Here is a 17,798-nt window from a genome sequence, read left to right on the forward strand (position 1 = left end):
ACAAACATATGATACACAAGGCATCAAGATTGCAGTCTTCTCTTGAAAGACTTTGACATGTCATTTGGCAATATATATGATTGTAACAAGCATGTTTGAATCAGAAATGACTTTGTATCAGTGTTTCTGAAATTGTTGTATACAGATTTTAAATATTCCCATTTTCATGTTAAGATCCTGGTTTTCTAAAGTTGAAATTCCTTCACATCAGTAGTGGTTGGCATTTCTGTACAGCTTGTGAAATGTGGATAATGTAACTGGGATCTTCCAAGATTTCTGCAGTGGAAAATTTCATTCATGTATATTAATGTTGTATCAATGAGATGCTTAACTAACCTGACCCCACCACAACATCAGATTTGTCTCTTTGGCAACAGCAGTTTAATAATTAGGTTGCTGCATTGTTAATGTAAATAGAGTATTTGTCGATCCTTGCAGCTTTCACCTTATTCACATATTAAAATGTATATGTATCAATTTCATTAGACATGTACAAAGACCTACCAAAATATTATAATCAGAAACTATTTGGTCTTTTGTTTAAATTCATTGTTATGTTGATTAAACATTGTGGTCATTTTATTCTTTCAGCCCGATGGTGGAACGGCTCATGTTAATGGTGGCAAGAAGATGGAGACTGGTTATACAGACAGTAACACAAATGGTGGTGGAATTTTTAATGGTCTCACTCACGTACAGAGTCAGGTGTGGAACAATCATCAGAATTTTTAAGATAAAAGATAATGTAGTAATGTCCCATTGATGCATTTGACAGATGTTTCTAGTCATTGACGTCTTAAATATTTAGGTTTGAAAGCTTTGATTTTAATTATTTTAAAAAAAACAAAACATTTTAGCATAAAGATACTAGCAGAATCTTTTGGTTCTGTAAGGTCAGTACCAGCTTTAAGAGGTGATTTTTATCAAGCCTGCATTAGTAGGTGTGATAAAGCAAATGTTAAGGTTCTTTGTTGAAGTTTTGGCAAGCCAGATAAGATAGTGTGTACATTAAAACAGTATGCAGGGACCCTGGGTGACTGAGTGGTCCAAAGCACTCACCTTTACTGATCCCTATCTTCTCACCTCTGTCTGGGTGGGTTTTTCAGGGGTCTTTCACCAATTATACTCACCACCATGTATAGCCTTTCTGGCGCTGTGAAATGGCATTAAACCCAAAACAAATAGTATTTCGCAGGTAAGATAACTTGATGTTCTCTGAGTATAATAATCATAATGCAGCAAGTAGAAAATGACATCCGAAGTTCTTCTTACAGGTATATACTACATTCTGTGCTAAAAACATTTGGCATCTGTAATTTAATTGACAGCCTAACCCCTTTGCGACTGCCAGTTCCTATATAGGACACCATCTTTACATGTGACTAGTATGGTTCAAAGCCTGTAAGGGATCTTTCTGATACATGGCCTCACAATCCTTGAATAATTTGAGTGATTCTGTAAAATGCAGACATGAAAACAAATACAGAAATTGTAGTAAACATTACAACTTGATGGTCTTTTGGGGTTATTTTTTATATGCCTTCTATAAGGTGGAATGTAACATGTTTTCTTTCTGGCTGACCATCTGTTTCCACTTTAAATTTTTTATTCAGATACATTGACCAATCATAATACATATGGAGTTGAACCATTACCTAGCAATTCTAAACCTGAAGCTTCTTTATAATAATTTGGGCTGAAATATTTCTGCAGAGCAAGGTGGAAGTCAGATGAGTGATCTCCCCTTGTACAGAGGAATTGGAACCAAATAATGTCCATGTGCTAGGAACTCTTATAAACAATATCCACTTGTGCCTTTTCGCCATCAGTGTGTATCGGAGGGAGCATTTTCTCATCGAGCAAAATGTATTCCAGCTATAGTTTGTTAATTTCTCACTCTGTCTTCATCATAGATTAACATTTTGCACTTCATTTAACTTCATCACTTTCTTAACAAAACATCATACTGATATGGGGTTTACAACAGAAGTCATCTTAGGATGTCTAACTTGTCCTAAATGAAAAAGGTGCCACTCTGATTTCCAATATGGCCTCAACAATGGCCATCTTTAAAATCAGAAGGAAAAGTTATATTGCTATGGGGTTTTCACCACAAAACTTATTTTGATGTCAGGTTGGTTTTGAAAGAAAATGGTGCTGATCTGATATTCCATATGGCTGAAACAGTGGCAATTTTGTAATTGCTAATCCTTAATGATGAAAAGTAATATTACCATAGGGTCTTCAGTAGAGGACTTCTAAGTTACGAAGTATAGTTGGTCCAAATTGAAATGGTGTTGCCCATTATGACCACAACAGTGGCCATCTTGAAAAATTATTGTTATCACTGCTCATCTTGAATGGATGGTTGGATTAACATAGCTCCTTCAAAACAGAAATTCATATCAACATGGGATTTCCACCAGTAGACTTCTCATGATGCCTTGTTGGTTATATTTACAACAGTGTGGAATGCAAAGCTACCCAGCTTTGTGTCTCTAGTCCCAGTTCCAAAATCCAAAAGCATGTGTAATCTCTGCTCTTTCCATTAATTGAAATGGTCTAGATGGCATACACCTTCATTTCAACTCTTTAGCCCAAAGTCTTGCACTAAGCAAGGGAATCGGAGTACCATCTGGTACTGGTTCCTGCCCCCAAGTGATAAAAATCATGGATTAAAGATCTCTTCCAAAATTACGAGAAAAATCTTGGTCTTTCATCACTAGCTGTAGCAACCATGAATGCGGGCTCATATAATTCAAGCCCTCAGAAGAAAACAGTTCTCAGAACAAGTAGTGGACATGATCACTTGAGCAAGAAGGCCCACTAAATTGAAATTGTATGAAAGGAAGTGGTGAGTTTTCTCCCAGTGGTTTGAGTGGAAACACATCAGTTTTATATTACTTACGGTGACTTGTCCATATGTTTTCACCAAAGTTTGGTTTTGACTTGCATATAGAGTAAGAAAAAGTTTGTTGTTTTTTTTTTTCATTTTTATTTTGGGGTCAAAAGGCCAAAGGTCACATTCACTGTGCTAAAAGAAGAAAAAATGATTTTGACATAATAACTTGAATTCTAGACCACATACCTTCACCATACTTTGTGGAGGGCTTTCACTTAAGCCATAGAAGATGCCTATTTGTTTTGGGATCAGAAGGTGAAAGGTGAAAGACGTGATGGTTTAAAGATAAACAAAAATTTTATTCAAGAATAAGTTCATTAAGCAAACATTTTGCATGGCTTGCTTTTAAGGTAATAAATTGACATATAGATTCTGGGTTCTAATTGTCAGAGGTTATGAGAATGATATGTCTTATAAATAATATCGTTAATGCCCATGAGGCTTAGTGTATGCCTGAACAAAAGGCTATTAAACATGGAGTGGGTGTATGATGTGCCGTTCATGTTGCACTTGTTTATATGCATCTTAGAAAAGGGTCTGATTTGCTGCTGTTATAGAAATAAACTTACATTTTAGGTCCATACGGCAATACGGAACACCCTTACAGACCATGGCATCAGTGTGGAGAGTGTATGCAAACAGCTCAGAGGTGTTCCAGAGAAAGCTGTCAGGTATTTTTGTTATTTGACTTTCGTTGCGCAAATAAGTCTCAGCAATTTATACCATATAGTCTCAGTGGATCCAATGTAGAAATGCCAGCTATTCTGATTTCGGCACAATCCTTTTGGTTTTTTTTAAACCTTTAAAAATACAGTTAACATTCAATTTAATCAGATTCAAATTTTGTAGTCATGTAAAATTTTGTAAAGATGAAAAAACAGTTTGAATGATGTGTCTAGAAATAATTGTAATGTCCTATTGTAATTTTTTTATCAAAGCCTGTGTAATTGCTTGTGTCACAAAAGCAATAGTTGAAAGCAGTATTCATGTTAGCAAGGTACCTGGTACCTGATTCACATAAGAAAGTTTAAAAAAGCTGTCAAAATAAATGGCTGATGAAAATTATACATTGAAGGAAACCATGTTTGCTACACAAATTCCAAACAGAATGCACAATTCATGTATTTTGCAGTCATTTTTCAAAAGACTTTAGTGTCACGTATTAATAAAGATTATTATAGGAAGCACATTAAAACCAAAAAGTGATTTGAATCAATGTATCATTTTTGAAATTATTTGTTGGATAAAAATTGAAGTATTCCATAATTTTGTGCTCAAATTTTTAAAAAATCTGACATTTTTTCTTCTTTATATTGGTAAGGGTTTGCATCTCTCTAGTCGTTCAGTTGGGGGAAAGAGGGAGATACTGGAAGAAATTAAAGCCATATGATAAACCTACCCATGTTAATGTCAAACCTTGGGATAGAAACTACTTTGAAGAGTTCATCTTCGACATAAAATCAACACAACAGATATCTATCAGAGTGCTTCATAGTTATTTCAGAATAGTTATTTAATCAAAGAGAACCTTGCTAACATTTTAAAAATATTTCTGATATATTGGCTACTTTTGACCTTGTGCTGAAAAGGAGTTAATTCAGTGTACATGCTTAATACATCACCTGCTACTATTGCATTGTTTACTTTTCTTTGACTAAGGTCTGCAGTCCAGGCTAATGATTTCCTTATCCAATTAGTGTTGGAAGGCCAGAATTGAAAAGAACACGATCCCAGTCTCACTCATACAGATATTTTTTTTTTTCACCTGTGCAGCCAGGTGACTCAAAGAAATTTGCCTTTCTTGTATTTAAACCTACCTTTCTGTGCCATCTTTGAATTTATCACCTTAGTCCTTGCTTTATTTGAGTGCTGTCTGTGTTCCTATTGTTAATTTTGAAAAGCAAATGTGTGAATGTAGGCAGTCACAGAATATTACCACAGCGGAGGGACCTGCTGTCACAACACAGTCACTCCTTCAGATTCTTGAAGATTGTGCTTGGTTTATCTGCAGCAATCATTCTGCTGGGACCTGTTTTTAAGAAAGACTGCCAACCTCATTGTCCAGGCTAGAGGGCGATCTTCTTCCAGTGTTTATGATACTATGTGGAGAATTGTCTGTGACTGGTGCAATAGAAAACATGTTGGCCCTTGCTGACCCCCTCTAAATGCGGTTGCAGGCAACTCTTTATTCTCTTTCAAGGGAAGAGATTGTTCTGTGTCCATTATTAAGGGCTATAAGGCAACCCTTTCTAACACTCTCAAGCTCTGTGGGTATTCAACCATTTTGTTCAACCATCTTCTTTCTGACCTCTTTAGTATTATGAGCTTCAGAGACTTCTATTTGTCTCACTGTTGTCTAGATGGAATCTTTGAGCATTGGCTTAACCCTCTTAATGGTGGCGCTCTATAGTTTCATATTTTGCATAGGGTTAGGATTTTAAAGAAAAAGAATTTCCCCAGCTTTCCTCACTTGTTAATACTGGCTATTTAAAAAAGACCTTGTATATCTTAGGTATAATTCAAAGAACCTTTAATTGCCTTTATTTTGGCCTTACTCCAGATGTGCACCTTTCAAAAAAGTGCTAGCTCCACTTGGTAATTTTCACTTCCTGAACTTCAGAGGTAAATTGTATAAAAAAAAGAGCCAATAACTTTTTTTACATTTTATATATTTGGTAATTCATTCATTGCACTTTCAGAAGCTGGTATTGTCTAGTCTGGCAAAATTCATTTTCCCTATTTTAATAGCTGCTGTGGATAGTGTACTTTAGACTAATTCAGGCTGATATTTTAGCACAAGGGAGCAATCATTTTAGTTAGCAGTGTGTTTAAATCATGTACAATTTCTAAAAGTACAATATCCAAAGAAATATCATCCACATTACATTAATGTAGCATAGAGGTATGCCAACATTCTTTCCATTGTGCATGCTTTAAATGCAAACAACTTCACCTCACATACATCACTCTCTCAAAAGTACATAATAACTGGTGAGCGCCCCCAATAACCTTTGAGTGAAGCTTCCTTCAAGAACTTGAAGACTCTTTTCCTGCTCTCCTTTGTGTTGGCAGGAAGAGCTTCATGTCTTGTCAGTGGTTTGTTGACAGCTCAGTGGTAACAATTATTCAGGTTCCCTCCTTTGCTAAGAAGGCCCCGCTACTGTAAGTAATTTCTTTTTAAGCTTTGTGGATGCCATCAGCCTCCTTCCTAACTCATAAATTCAGCACTATTTTTAAAATGTTCTTTTTTTCATTGGGGAGGGGCTAACTTTAATTAGGTAACAGTTACATGCTGCAGTGGCAAAGATTTCCTCATCCCTCGCAACAGTAATGTCCTGTACTTTGTCAAAGTCATAAGAGGAAAATATTCTAATGTTGGCTATAACTAACAAGTCAGACTGGGATCATGTTCTCTTTTTTTTAAATCCTGGTCCACCAATTGGACTAAGAACTAGGAGTCCATGTAAAGAAAAGCAGTACAGTAGTTGCAGATAAGTAGTACATAAAATTATTTTACAAAAACACACAAATTATGTTTAAAGCCTTTTCAGAGTTAGAAACATACATTTCGTCAACAAGAAATTATTTATTGTCAGTTTCATGACAAAATAGACTTATGCGGATCAGTTTCTGACTGAGCACACAAGTTACATGGGCTGGTTTATTACATAGACACTGTGCGTATGTTTACTGGAGAAACTGTATAGCTTGTGTGTATTTTCACAAGAGACCAGTACGATTGTTATGGGGAAGTTCTTTTGTCATTTTTAATTCACTTGTGGTCAAAATGTGGCAGCATAAAAAAATGTGGTGTAAACATTTGTTTTCTAAACCATTAAATAATCTTTATGTTTTTAGACCTTGCAGCGCATTGCCATTTAAAAGGTGTTAACTTGCATATACTTGTGAATCCGTTCAAATTCTGCCCCAGTACAAGACATCACTATAAACTACCACACTGCAGACATCATAACTATATGTCTTAATATTTTTAAAGTTTCATTAAAATTACAAATCACACACACATACTAATGCATATGTATTTAAAGTTAATTTAGTGCTTGGTAGTGTAAATCGATGTAGAGTACAATTACTTTATACTAATTTACTATATACTTAGGACCCAGGGAAGTGTAGTAACCCTTTGATGCAGTTTCGGAATTCTGTATCATTTTCATATGAAATATTTGAGTAATCAGATAAAGTTGGCATATATACATTTTTTAAACTGCCTTCCCAGGTTACTGTTTAAAAATAACCCATTTATTTTAAAGAGATGTATTTTCCTTTTTACAGAGATGCCATTGAATTCTTAAGCAGCGAGGGACACATATATTCCACAATTGATGATGAACACTACAAGGCAACTGACAGTTAAGGTTTGAAGAAGAAAAAAGAGTGCTGATTTCTTTCTTTGAGTGAAATAGACTGATAGATCCAGTTATGCAACACCATGTATTTGTGTTGCTCCAGTTCAAAGGCTTTGTTCAATGATTACTTTAAGGAGTTCTTCTTGTAAAGATACATGGGATTATTTTGAGTCATGGTTGATGCTGTTAAGCAGCTTCATAAACTTTGTCCTACTGTCAAACCTTAAGACTGAAATCGTGTAATATCATGGAGGAATCAGTTATTGCTGTTGAACAGCTTTATAGACTTGTCCTACTGCCAACCTTAAGACAGAATTCATGTAATATCATGGGGGAATGATTGGTTGCTGTTACAGCAGGCTAAAAAACTGGTCCTACTCTTGAACTAAAACACCGACATTAATTCATTTAATAATTGCAGTTCTCAAAGAAAACTTTTCAGACTAGCTGAGGGCTAGTTACTGAAAAGACGATCACGAGTTGGAGCTCATATTCTACATGCTTTGACTCAAATTCCATGTGCCTGAAAGGGTCCTACTTTTTTTACTATTATTTGTTACACAAGGGGGCAATTGATGTACTTTAAATATGAAAAGGAATAAACAAAATCATGTTAAGTTGACTTTATTGCGCTTATTTAGATCCCAAAATCTTTCACATAAAGCAATGTTTTTCTTATCTGGGTCCTGATGTGAACCATTGTGCAATTTCTCTGTGAGGGCCCTACTTACTCATTGGACCTGTAGTGTTCATGCTCATTAGCATCTGAAGCCTAGAATTGCACTCAGTGTTTCTGAGAAAATCCTTTTTTTTTTAATCTGTCTTTCCTTTCCTTCACCAAAGGACATCAGTTTTTAATCACATACTCAAAAAGCAATCATGAGTCATCTTTGATCCCTTTATTACCTATAACACCTCATTGGCCTAAACTCTCCAGATCACAACAAGAAGGTAATCAATAAACAGGATGTGTTCACATGGGAGTCGTGTATCATTGCACCAATCACAAAGACTGTTGTAGCAGTTCCAGTCCACAGTAGACTGATTTTCACTGGTATCTGTGATGCTTGGATAGAATGCATCAGATACTTGGGGGGTTTTGTTTTTTCAATTTTGTATTTTAAAAAAATCTTAAATTTTAAAAGTGGTAGGTTTCAGCTATTAACGGTATGTGTGGTAGATGGCTTTACCAATGGTATTTTTGTCCTCCTGCCAGTAGAATAAAATGTTAAAACCAAGTGAGCTGTAATTATAGGTAATCCAGTCAATCTATTTCCCTTTTATAGGTCACAAGCTTCACTTTTTTTTACACAAAGTTTACAGCTTTCAATTGCTAAGGGGCACATATGAGGATAATTATGAATAGTTTACTAGTCTTTCAACAACTTCAAAATAAAATTCTGCAATATGTCAGTTTAATCAAAGATTTTTCAGGCAAAATGGATTTTCTTTTCAACAAGCCTGATGTGCACTTCACTCAGAACACAGATGGGACTTGATCTGAAATTAGAAGCTATCAAATTTTTTAGCACTCCTGTATAACTCGCCTTTTTTATTGATCTTGGTTTCAATGTTACAGGCATAAAAGATTTGCATGAATGGCAACAGTTTTTCATTTGCTTCCAATTCCTTAATCCCTCAAGTGTCTAAAGCTTTTTTAAAGAAAGCTGGGGACATAATGATTCAAAGTCACACTTATGTTCCCTTCCAATAACTTTGAAGCCATTTGTGAATAAGGAATGAAACTTGGCATATTTATATGTGATCATTAGAAGGTATGTCATGTTGGGAGTCCTATATTCAAGGTATTATAAGTTTTCTGTCACTCTTTCAGTTCTGCTCAACAGCTTTAAAACCATTCGAGATTAAACAATGAAACTATTCTTGTACATAATCATTATCACATCGGGAGTCCTATTATTAAACAATGAAACTATACTTGTACATAATTATTATCACATCGGGAGTCCTATTCATCAAGGTCAAAGTCACAGCTCAGTATTTTACATCTTCCATCACATTTTATATTGTATGTTAATGACTTTAGAGCCGTTTGAGATTAATGGATTAAATTTTTGTATACTCCAACACTGCATCAGTGGTAGAATATGCATTATGTGCTACACTGCATCAGTGGTAGAATATGTGCTACACTGCATCAGTGGTAGAATATAGGTTATGTGCTACACTGCATCAGTGGTAGAATATAGGTTATGTGCTACACTGCATCAGTGGTAGAATATAGGTTATGTGCTACACTGCATCAGTGGTAGAATATGGGTTATGTGCTACACTGCATCAGTGGTAGAATATGGGTTATGTGCTACACTGCATCAGTGGTAGAATATGGGTTATGTTCTACACTGCATCAGTGGAAGAATATGCATTATGTGCTACACTGCATCAATGGTAGAATATGGGTTATGTGCTACACTGCATCAGTGGTAGAATATGGGTTATGTGCTACACTGCATCAGTGGTAGAATATGGGTTATGTGCTACACTGCATCAGTGGTAGAATATGGGTTATGTGCTACTTAGCTGCAAGGATCATGTGCATCTTTGTACTTCATTTCCCTAAGAGAATGTGCATCATTTTTGGAGGTTAAAGCATTTTAAAATGACCAGTATTCCTGAAAATGACTTGAGCTTTCTTTGGAAATGGTGAAATTTTTTTGATGGATGGTGTTTATTAAATGTATATTTGCCATCCCAAAATATGCAAAATACAGTGACCCATGGATCGTCTTATATTATTCCATTTTAGATTTGATACTTTCCAGAAATTATTTTGACCTGATTGTTTTGTTGTAAATACCAAACTTTGTATCTAAAAGCTGACACAGTTCCTGGCCTTGATTGAGAATTAAGTAAACAACTTTTTTAAAAATTTTTTTATTGTGGAATACATAGAGTGAGATCGAGGCTGTACTGGAACACATGACCTTAGACATGTAAATAGCTTCTAAACTGCTCTGGAATGTGATCACATGACCATATGGGTATCAATTTTGTGCCTTTTTTGACTGTATAACCTTTGTCTGTAGAGAAATTAGTTGGGCCTTTTTTCTGGAAAGTGTGACCAGTTTGGAGTTACATTTTAATTTTTATTCAAATAATTTGGATTCTAATAGATTAATTCTTTTTCCTAGAAATATTTGAGTGCTCATGCAGAATTCTTGGACAAAGACAATTCTTGAAATTTTATTTGGAAATTCAAACACCAGAATATTGTTTGTGAAACAACAAAGAACTGTAGACACAACAGCACAATAATAGCTACAGTATATGTCATCGACATCTATTTTAGAATTTTTGTCAGGACTCGAACTCAGATTTCATTATTAGGACTTCTAAAATTTAATTCGTGGCTTGTTCTTTGATTATTTTTGGTTTGGTGACATGTATCATTTTTACACGATTTTATTGAGTCACCAACATTCCGAAAAATGAAGAATGATACATGTAACACGAAAAGAGTTAATGGTATTGAAAGGAACAAAAGTGGAAAAAAGTTAAAATATGATGGTTGTACATCACAGATACTGTATTATTTACTTCTGACTGAGAGAGGTGTAAGCTGAAGTTGTTTGCATTTGCAACATGCACAACTGTGAGAATGTTGGCATACTTATAGCCTACTTTATCTACGTGTAGCTGAAATTTCTTTACATTTTATAGTTATGGAAGTCGTTCATGATATAAGCACATTGCTGATCAAAATGGCTGGACCCATGTTAAAAAATCGGCATGAACTTGTCCGAAGCTCACCAATTTTAGTAGATGTTAAAATGGAGAAAATTAATTTTGCCAGAGTAGTAAATACCAGCTTCTGAAAATGTAATGAATGAATTACAGAAAGCTGTAAACAAAATTATCATTTTTTGTCAATTTACCTTTGAAGTCTTAGTAGTGAAAATGACCATGCAGATCTAGCAGTTGTTTTATAGGTGCACATCTATAGTAAGGATAAGTTTAAAATACCTAAGATATATAAGGTCTTTTTAAAAAGTCTCTCACCAGAAAAACCAGTGAGGAAAACCTGGTTAATACTTTATCTTTAAAAACTAGAACCTACACAAAGTATGAATCTTTGGAGTACAATCAGAAGAAATTAAATATGCTTTGCCAATATTTCAACAAAGCAGTAGAAAATATTGCACAACCCCCACTTAGCTTCTTGTTGCTTTATTAGTGTAGTAGCCAACTGCAATCTAGTACACTTTCACTGTGGTTATATTCTGTTACTTTCATACTGTATGTACAAATAAAGTTGTTACCAGCAAAGATGTGGAAGCCATGATGGCTCAATGGTTAGCATGCCAGACTCGTGACCAAAATGGTGTGGGTTTGAATCCTACCATAGGACCAGCCTGGGTCAGCTACTACTGTGTGTCCTTGGGCAAGACACTTTACTCAAATTTCCTCAGCACTAAATAGCCTACTTGTGTTGCTGTGCCATAAAGCACCAAAACAAACCATATCAAACGTGTCTTCCCCATCCTTCAAAGTCCAGATTGCTGCAGCAATAGATTTCCAGATACTGGAGAGCATGTCCCAGCAAATGGACTAGTTGAGAAAAAACATGGCTGCCAAGACAAATTATGGTTCAAAGTTGTCATGAATTGTAGAACACAATAGGTCAGGAGTAGTATTGAACATCAGTTAGATCAGCTTCAAATGCAGAGACATCTGGCTATGATTCTGACATCAACCACATGGAGTCACAGCTTCAAATGCAGAGACATCTGGCTATGATTCTGACATCAACCACATGGAGTCACAGCTTCAAATGCAGAGACATCTGGCTATGATTCTGACATCAACCACATGGAGTCACAGCTTCAAATACAGAGACATCTGGCTATGATTTTGACATCAACCACATGGAGTCACAGCTTCAAATGCAGAGACATCTGGCTATGATTCTGACATCAACCACATGGAGTCACAGCTTCAAATGCAGAGACATCTGGCTATGATTCTGACATCAACCACATGGAGTCACAGCTTCAAATGCAGAGACATCTGGCTATGATTTTGACATCAACCACATGGAGTCACAGCTTCAGTGCATCATATCTTCCTTGTATGATGCATGCTGGTCAGTTACTAAAATTAGAAAAAAAGACTTTAAACGTCTTCTCAGAAACTGCTCAGCAGATAATTATACATGCCAACCATTACACTTTTTTCACCAGATTACGTTTCACACTTGCATGTTTATGGATTACACATTTTTGGTTCATTAAAAACATTGTAAAAAAATAAAGTAATTAAAAGTTGCTTATCTCATTTTTGTTATCATCTCTTTAATTCCACTCATAAAATTTTAGAATATTCTTAAAACGTCTACTGCTTTGTAAGAATAGAATAAGAGTACTTGGCTTATCTGTTATTTATAGCAACTGTATATGACCCATTTCAACGAGACAGATGGGTTTCTTTAAATGCGAATTTTGCCATACACATTCATTATATTGATAAGCTTGTTAGATGGCAGAACAAGCTATACTTTTAAGGAAAATGGCACCAGATTTGAAGCGAAACGCTATGCATTGTGAGTTGTGGCTGTTATATGACAGAAAATGTTAGAGCAGATGGATTTTTTCAAACTTCTAAACATGTCAGATCAGAAAAATGAACAAATCAGCACTACTTTACAAACTTTAAAAGAATAATATGAGAATAATGTAATATGTCACTTTGAGCACATGATCATGTACATTGCAGAATTCCAGTTCACAATCATTTGGCAAAAGTTACACTGTAATTCTGACATGTAAGTTTGCTATCATAATTCCTTCTAAAAGATTGCGGTGAAACTTTGAAAGCACGTCCATCACAAAGTCTTCATGAACAAATGGTCCAGTCATTACGCCATATCTCTCCCTCATCCGTTTTTACGATATACGAACGAGGTGTAGATGCCTCGTATTTAACAATGCCTGAAGAAAAATTATGTTTCATACCTTATGCCCTACTTGAAGTTTTTTGTTTATTTGAGTTTTTTATACTTCGATCTTAATGTCAATGATCATAGTATCTCTTGAGTTGCTTCTATATTTTTCCAATTTCTTCAATCAAGCCATTTCTTCTGTACGTTTTCTGCTGCCATTAGCAAAGCAGTCTGTAATTTTTCTGCCCATCAAAGACCGCTCCGGTGACCTAGTGGTTAGAGCGTCCGCCAATAATACGGGAGATCGCGGGTTCGAACCCCGGCCGAGTCATACCAAACACATAAAAAAATGTTACAAGCACTCAGCATTAAGAGGTTAGTGTTATGACTTGTCGGCTTGGTGTCAGAATAATGTGACTGGGTGGGACATGATGCTACATGTCTGTGGCATGATGCCCCTGTGCAAGACATCACTATAAGCTGTCACATTGCAGACATCGTAGCGATATGACTGCAAAATTGTTAAAGCTACGTTACAAATCAAAATCACACACAAACAAACACACTTCCCATCAGTGATTCAACAGGGAATCCATTCAGTAATGGTGTTGCACGATAAGTCAAAAGATCTATGTACAGATCGTCTGCCTTATTTGAAGACAAGACCATTACTCTGGATATTTTGGACTATTTGTGATATGCCTGAGTACATAATATTTTCCAAATTCTCTGAGTATTGTGGTTGTGTATTGCAGAACATTATCTATACCATGGCGCACAGAGATTGGTTTGAGATGACTGACGATTGCTATTTAACCCTGTGCCCTGCAGTTTTCAATGTATTGTTAAAAAAATTAATAACCAAGCGATAAGTTTGACCATTCAATTCAATCAAGTCTGATGCGCCATTTGGCCAGGGTCGACTTCTCAGTGTTCTAGCTGAGTGCTTAGGCTTTCCACCAAACTGACTGGCACGTTCTCGCCATTTAACAATACCTTGGTGACCTTTGTGAATTCTCTCTTGTTTCATTTTGAAGTAATTCTGGTAAGGACTATGGAAGAGACCCTTTTGCAATGTAAATTCACCTCTATCTGACCAGTACGTGTCAATGTTTCTGTCGATAGCCAGTCTTTTTGACCACCCTGTTCACAGAGTTGTATAAGTTGTTGCAAATCATTTCTATATTCAAGTCGAGTAGTTGATGCGGGCTAATTACTCACTACGAAATCAACATATACACCAGTCTTGGCCTGAAGTTCTCTGTCACTCTCAAAGTGTGATAACTTAAAGGTGTTCTGGATAGAGAATTGGCAGTTAATAATTTAGGAATAAACTGTAGAAAGGTTGAATCTCATCAAACGCATTCTAAAACGTTGCATTCTGGGGGGGATTCTCCCAAGAGTTATGTACTCATTAGTGGTATTAATGGCTTAAGGTCAGTTTTAAGTTTGAATGTTGGCCTACTTAAATAGCTGTGAAACATTCACGTACCCAAGTGATTGCAAGAGCTTATTTTTCAATTTGAGCGTATCGTTGCTCAGTTTCTGACACCAGTCTCAGAGTGATACATTCTTTTTGCCTTAGCACAGTACCTAGTTAGAATGAAGATGGATCTACAGATTCAAATATTTCTCTGTTTGGATCATAATGTGCCAAAGTTAGTGACGATATGATTTCTTGCTTGATGCATGTAAAAGCTTGCTCTTAATCTAAACACCATGGTTACAAGCTTTTATCTTTCAAAAGCTCATGTAACGATTTTTATTTTCCCATCAAATTTGGACTAAGTTTTTCAAGCTGATTTGCCATACCGAGAAAACATCGTATATATGTTACACATTTCGGAGTTTCCATTTCAGTTATGGTTTTGAATTTTTCAGGAGCAGGTCAGCAACGATTTGCCTCAACCTCACGCACGAGAAATATAATGGATAATCTTTAACTTTTCTGTATTCATCATCGCTTTGATGATAGCTTGTTCAATTGATTTCATCATGTTGTTTTTGTGTTTCCACATAATCAGTTAATTTCGTCATGTTGTTTTTATCTTTCCCTATAATGAAGAATATCACCCATATGTCAGAGCGTTACATAGTGTCACTCCAGAATTTCTGACATCCTTTTCTGACAAAATTAGCTGCACCTGCTAGCTTTGCAAGGTACTAATTTCGAATGGAAGGCGATTAAAATAAAATTTTCCGAAGGGTGTATTGAAAGTTATAAGGTGGCGTAAATCTTCTGACAGGTTTATCTGCCTAAAGCCTGAGTTTGCGTCAAACATTGGTGAAAATGTGTGCACCTGCTAGCTTTGCAAGGTACTGATGGTAACGGACAATTCTGTTTTAACTGATTCATTCAGTTTAGTTAGATCCACGCAAGTTTTTATTGTACCGTTTGGTTTTGGCACGACAACAATTCCTGCACAGTGGAATCATCTACCTTTAAATAACACAAAATATTCTTTACAGTAAAGAGATAGGGACCTTTCTTTGGGTAGATAAGGCACAAGGTTTGGCAATTTTGTCCAGATTATCATATAGAACCATTTTGTTTCCTCGTGGCTTTTAAACAAATTTGGTAATTTCTCGTGATTTCTCGTGATAATCTCTATCGAATATTATAGATATACCGTGGACTTTGCATGTATTTTTCAAGTTTTGATCAAAGGCATTTACTGAGGCTATATTTACTGTTCAATAATCGTAGGAGCCTGTTTCGCAGGCCTACCTGTCTGATTAAATCCCTTTACAACAAGTGTCTTGTACACTGAATGCATTGTTCGTCTGCATTTTACAAGTAACTTTTCCTAGCGCTTTAAGGGTTTCCGGGACCGTACAATTTTCTTTCACACTTTCCTCGTCTTTTATCCCCGGTCTGTCGTAAATACGTCTCAGGAACTAACATGTCAACTCCAATACAGATTTTGAATAAAACTGAAGCAGTGTTCAGTCTGATACAAATTATCCACGACTAACCCTTCTATGTGTTGTAAGCCTCTAGAAATACATGTTGGTTTTATTGTGTGAACTTATAATTTTGACATGCAACATTTTTTTTACAGTGTCCTCGTCTCTTTGACTTGTGACATACTATATCTTTCTTCCACACATCATACGTCATTTTCTGCTTAAATTATTCTGTTGAAATGTTGGAATTTTATGTATCTGCTTCCCATATTTCAATAAAGACAGTTTTACTGCATCCATTACAGTCATTCGTTTTCCAGTTGCTCGTACAATTTACTGGTGCTATCTTACTGCTTTCCTAACAGCAGTCTCTAGAGTAAGATTTCCATCTAACTGCAATTTGTCCGACACTTTTAGATTTTGTGGTCAAACAACATGAAAATGATTTCCTTCAGACATTAAACATGGTCACTATGATTACCACCTTAAAAATATCAATAACATTATTCATCTGGAATGGCTGTCATGTTTCAATGAAAGATTTCAGATTTCTGGTGCGTGCTTGAGACTAAACAAACATGGAGATAATCTGACTTCACATATGGCTACCAAATCGTGTCACTACTTCTAAACAGGTGGTCTTAGCTATATGAGGTTTTTACCAAAACCTTATTACAGTGGTCTGGTTTATTTTGAACTAAAATGATGCCAGCTTCCAGCATCTAATATCCAGCATGGTCAATAGGGTGGCAGTCATGAAAATGTTGTTATAACTGCTCCACAATGGATAAGGAGATGAGATTTTCACTGAAAGACTTCTAATGATAATTAGTTGCTCCTCATGGAAAAGGTGTCAATCCGACTTCAATGTTGTCACCATGGTAGCAATGTTGAAAATCTTGTCAAAACTACTCTTGAACAGATGGTCATATCTGTGTGGTGTCTTCACCAAATGAGTGTGATGTCTACTTGGTACGCAGTGAAGATGGAGCTGATGTGACCTCAGTCGTGGCTGCCAAATCTCGTTATCATAGCTGCTCCTAAACAGATGGTCATAGCTACACAGGGTTTTCACGTTAAGACTTGTCACATCTGGTTGTTCCTAAATGAAAATGATACAGATTGCACATACCATATGGCTTACCACCTTGACCACCTTAAAAATTAATATTTGGCTTCTTCTCCTAACTGGATGGCAGCAGCAACATTGGGATGTTTCCTTGAAGACTTGTTTTGATATCTAGAGTATCATATTTGAAAACTGAGTCAATTAGTGTGCAATATGGCCACTGTGATAGCCATGTTTTGTTATTGATAATTATCCATTACAGACTGTTTTATTGAGATGGATGTTTCACTAAAAGACGATCTCTATTTGGTGTAAAATGAAAACGGTGCTAATCAGACATCCGTAATGGCCATCTGTCAAATCTTGTTATAGCTACATCAACTTAAGGACCATGGTTGCGACATTGGGTTTTCGCCAAGTGATAATGGTGCCAGTGAGGCTTCCAATATGGCTGCTAGGGTCAGACCACTAATTATTTTACTGTATATTACCTACATGCATTTCTCCAAGCTGAACTTCGACCAACATTCCAATAAGACTTGGATTCCCAGGAGTGACAGGAAAGTAACACACACTAAAACTTATCTGGTGTTATCCTGCATTTTTATGACATTTGATCAAAACCTACCGGGGTCATGATTTCATTTCGGG

At 36.0% G+C, this 17,798-nt stretch overlaps 1 protein-coding gene across 1 annotated transcript in view; it reads left to right on the forward strand.

The window, feature by feature from the left end:
• LOC149807602 (replication protein A 32 kDa subunit-like) overlaps positions 1-7,889 on the forward strand; it is a 32,305-nt gene extending 24,416 nt beyond the window's left edge. The window contains exons 6-8 of the mRNA XM_089968694.1: positions 592-705; positions 3,479-3,573; positions 7,199-7,889. Of these exons, the coding sequence (XP_089824820.1) occupies positions 592-705; positions 3,479-3,573; positions 7,199-7,280 (291 nt within the window). The 3' untranslated portion in view covers positions 7,281-7,889. The remainder of the gene's footprint in view (positions 1-591; positions 706-3,478; positions 3,574-7,198) is intronic.
• Positions 7,890-17,798: the final 9,909 nt, after the last annotated feature.

Source organism: Sinohyriopsis cumingii, chromosome 1 (assembly GCF_028554795.1).
Source record: "Sinohyriopsis cumingii isolate HCF-2022 chromosome 1, ASM2855479v2, whole genome shotgun sequence".
Lineage (NCBI taxonomy): Eukaryota > Metazoa > Mollusca > Bivalvia > Unionida > Unionidae > Sinohyriopsis > Sinohyriopsis cumingii.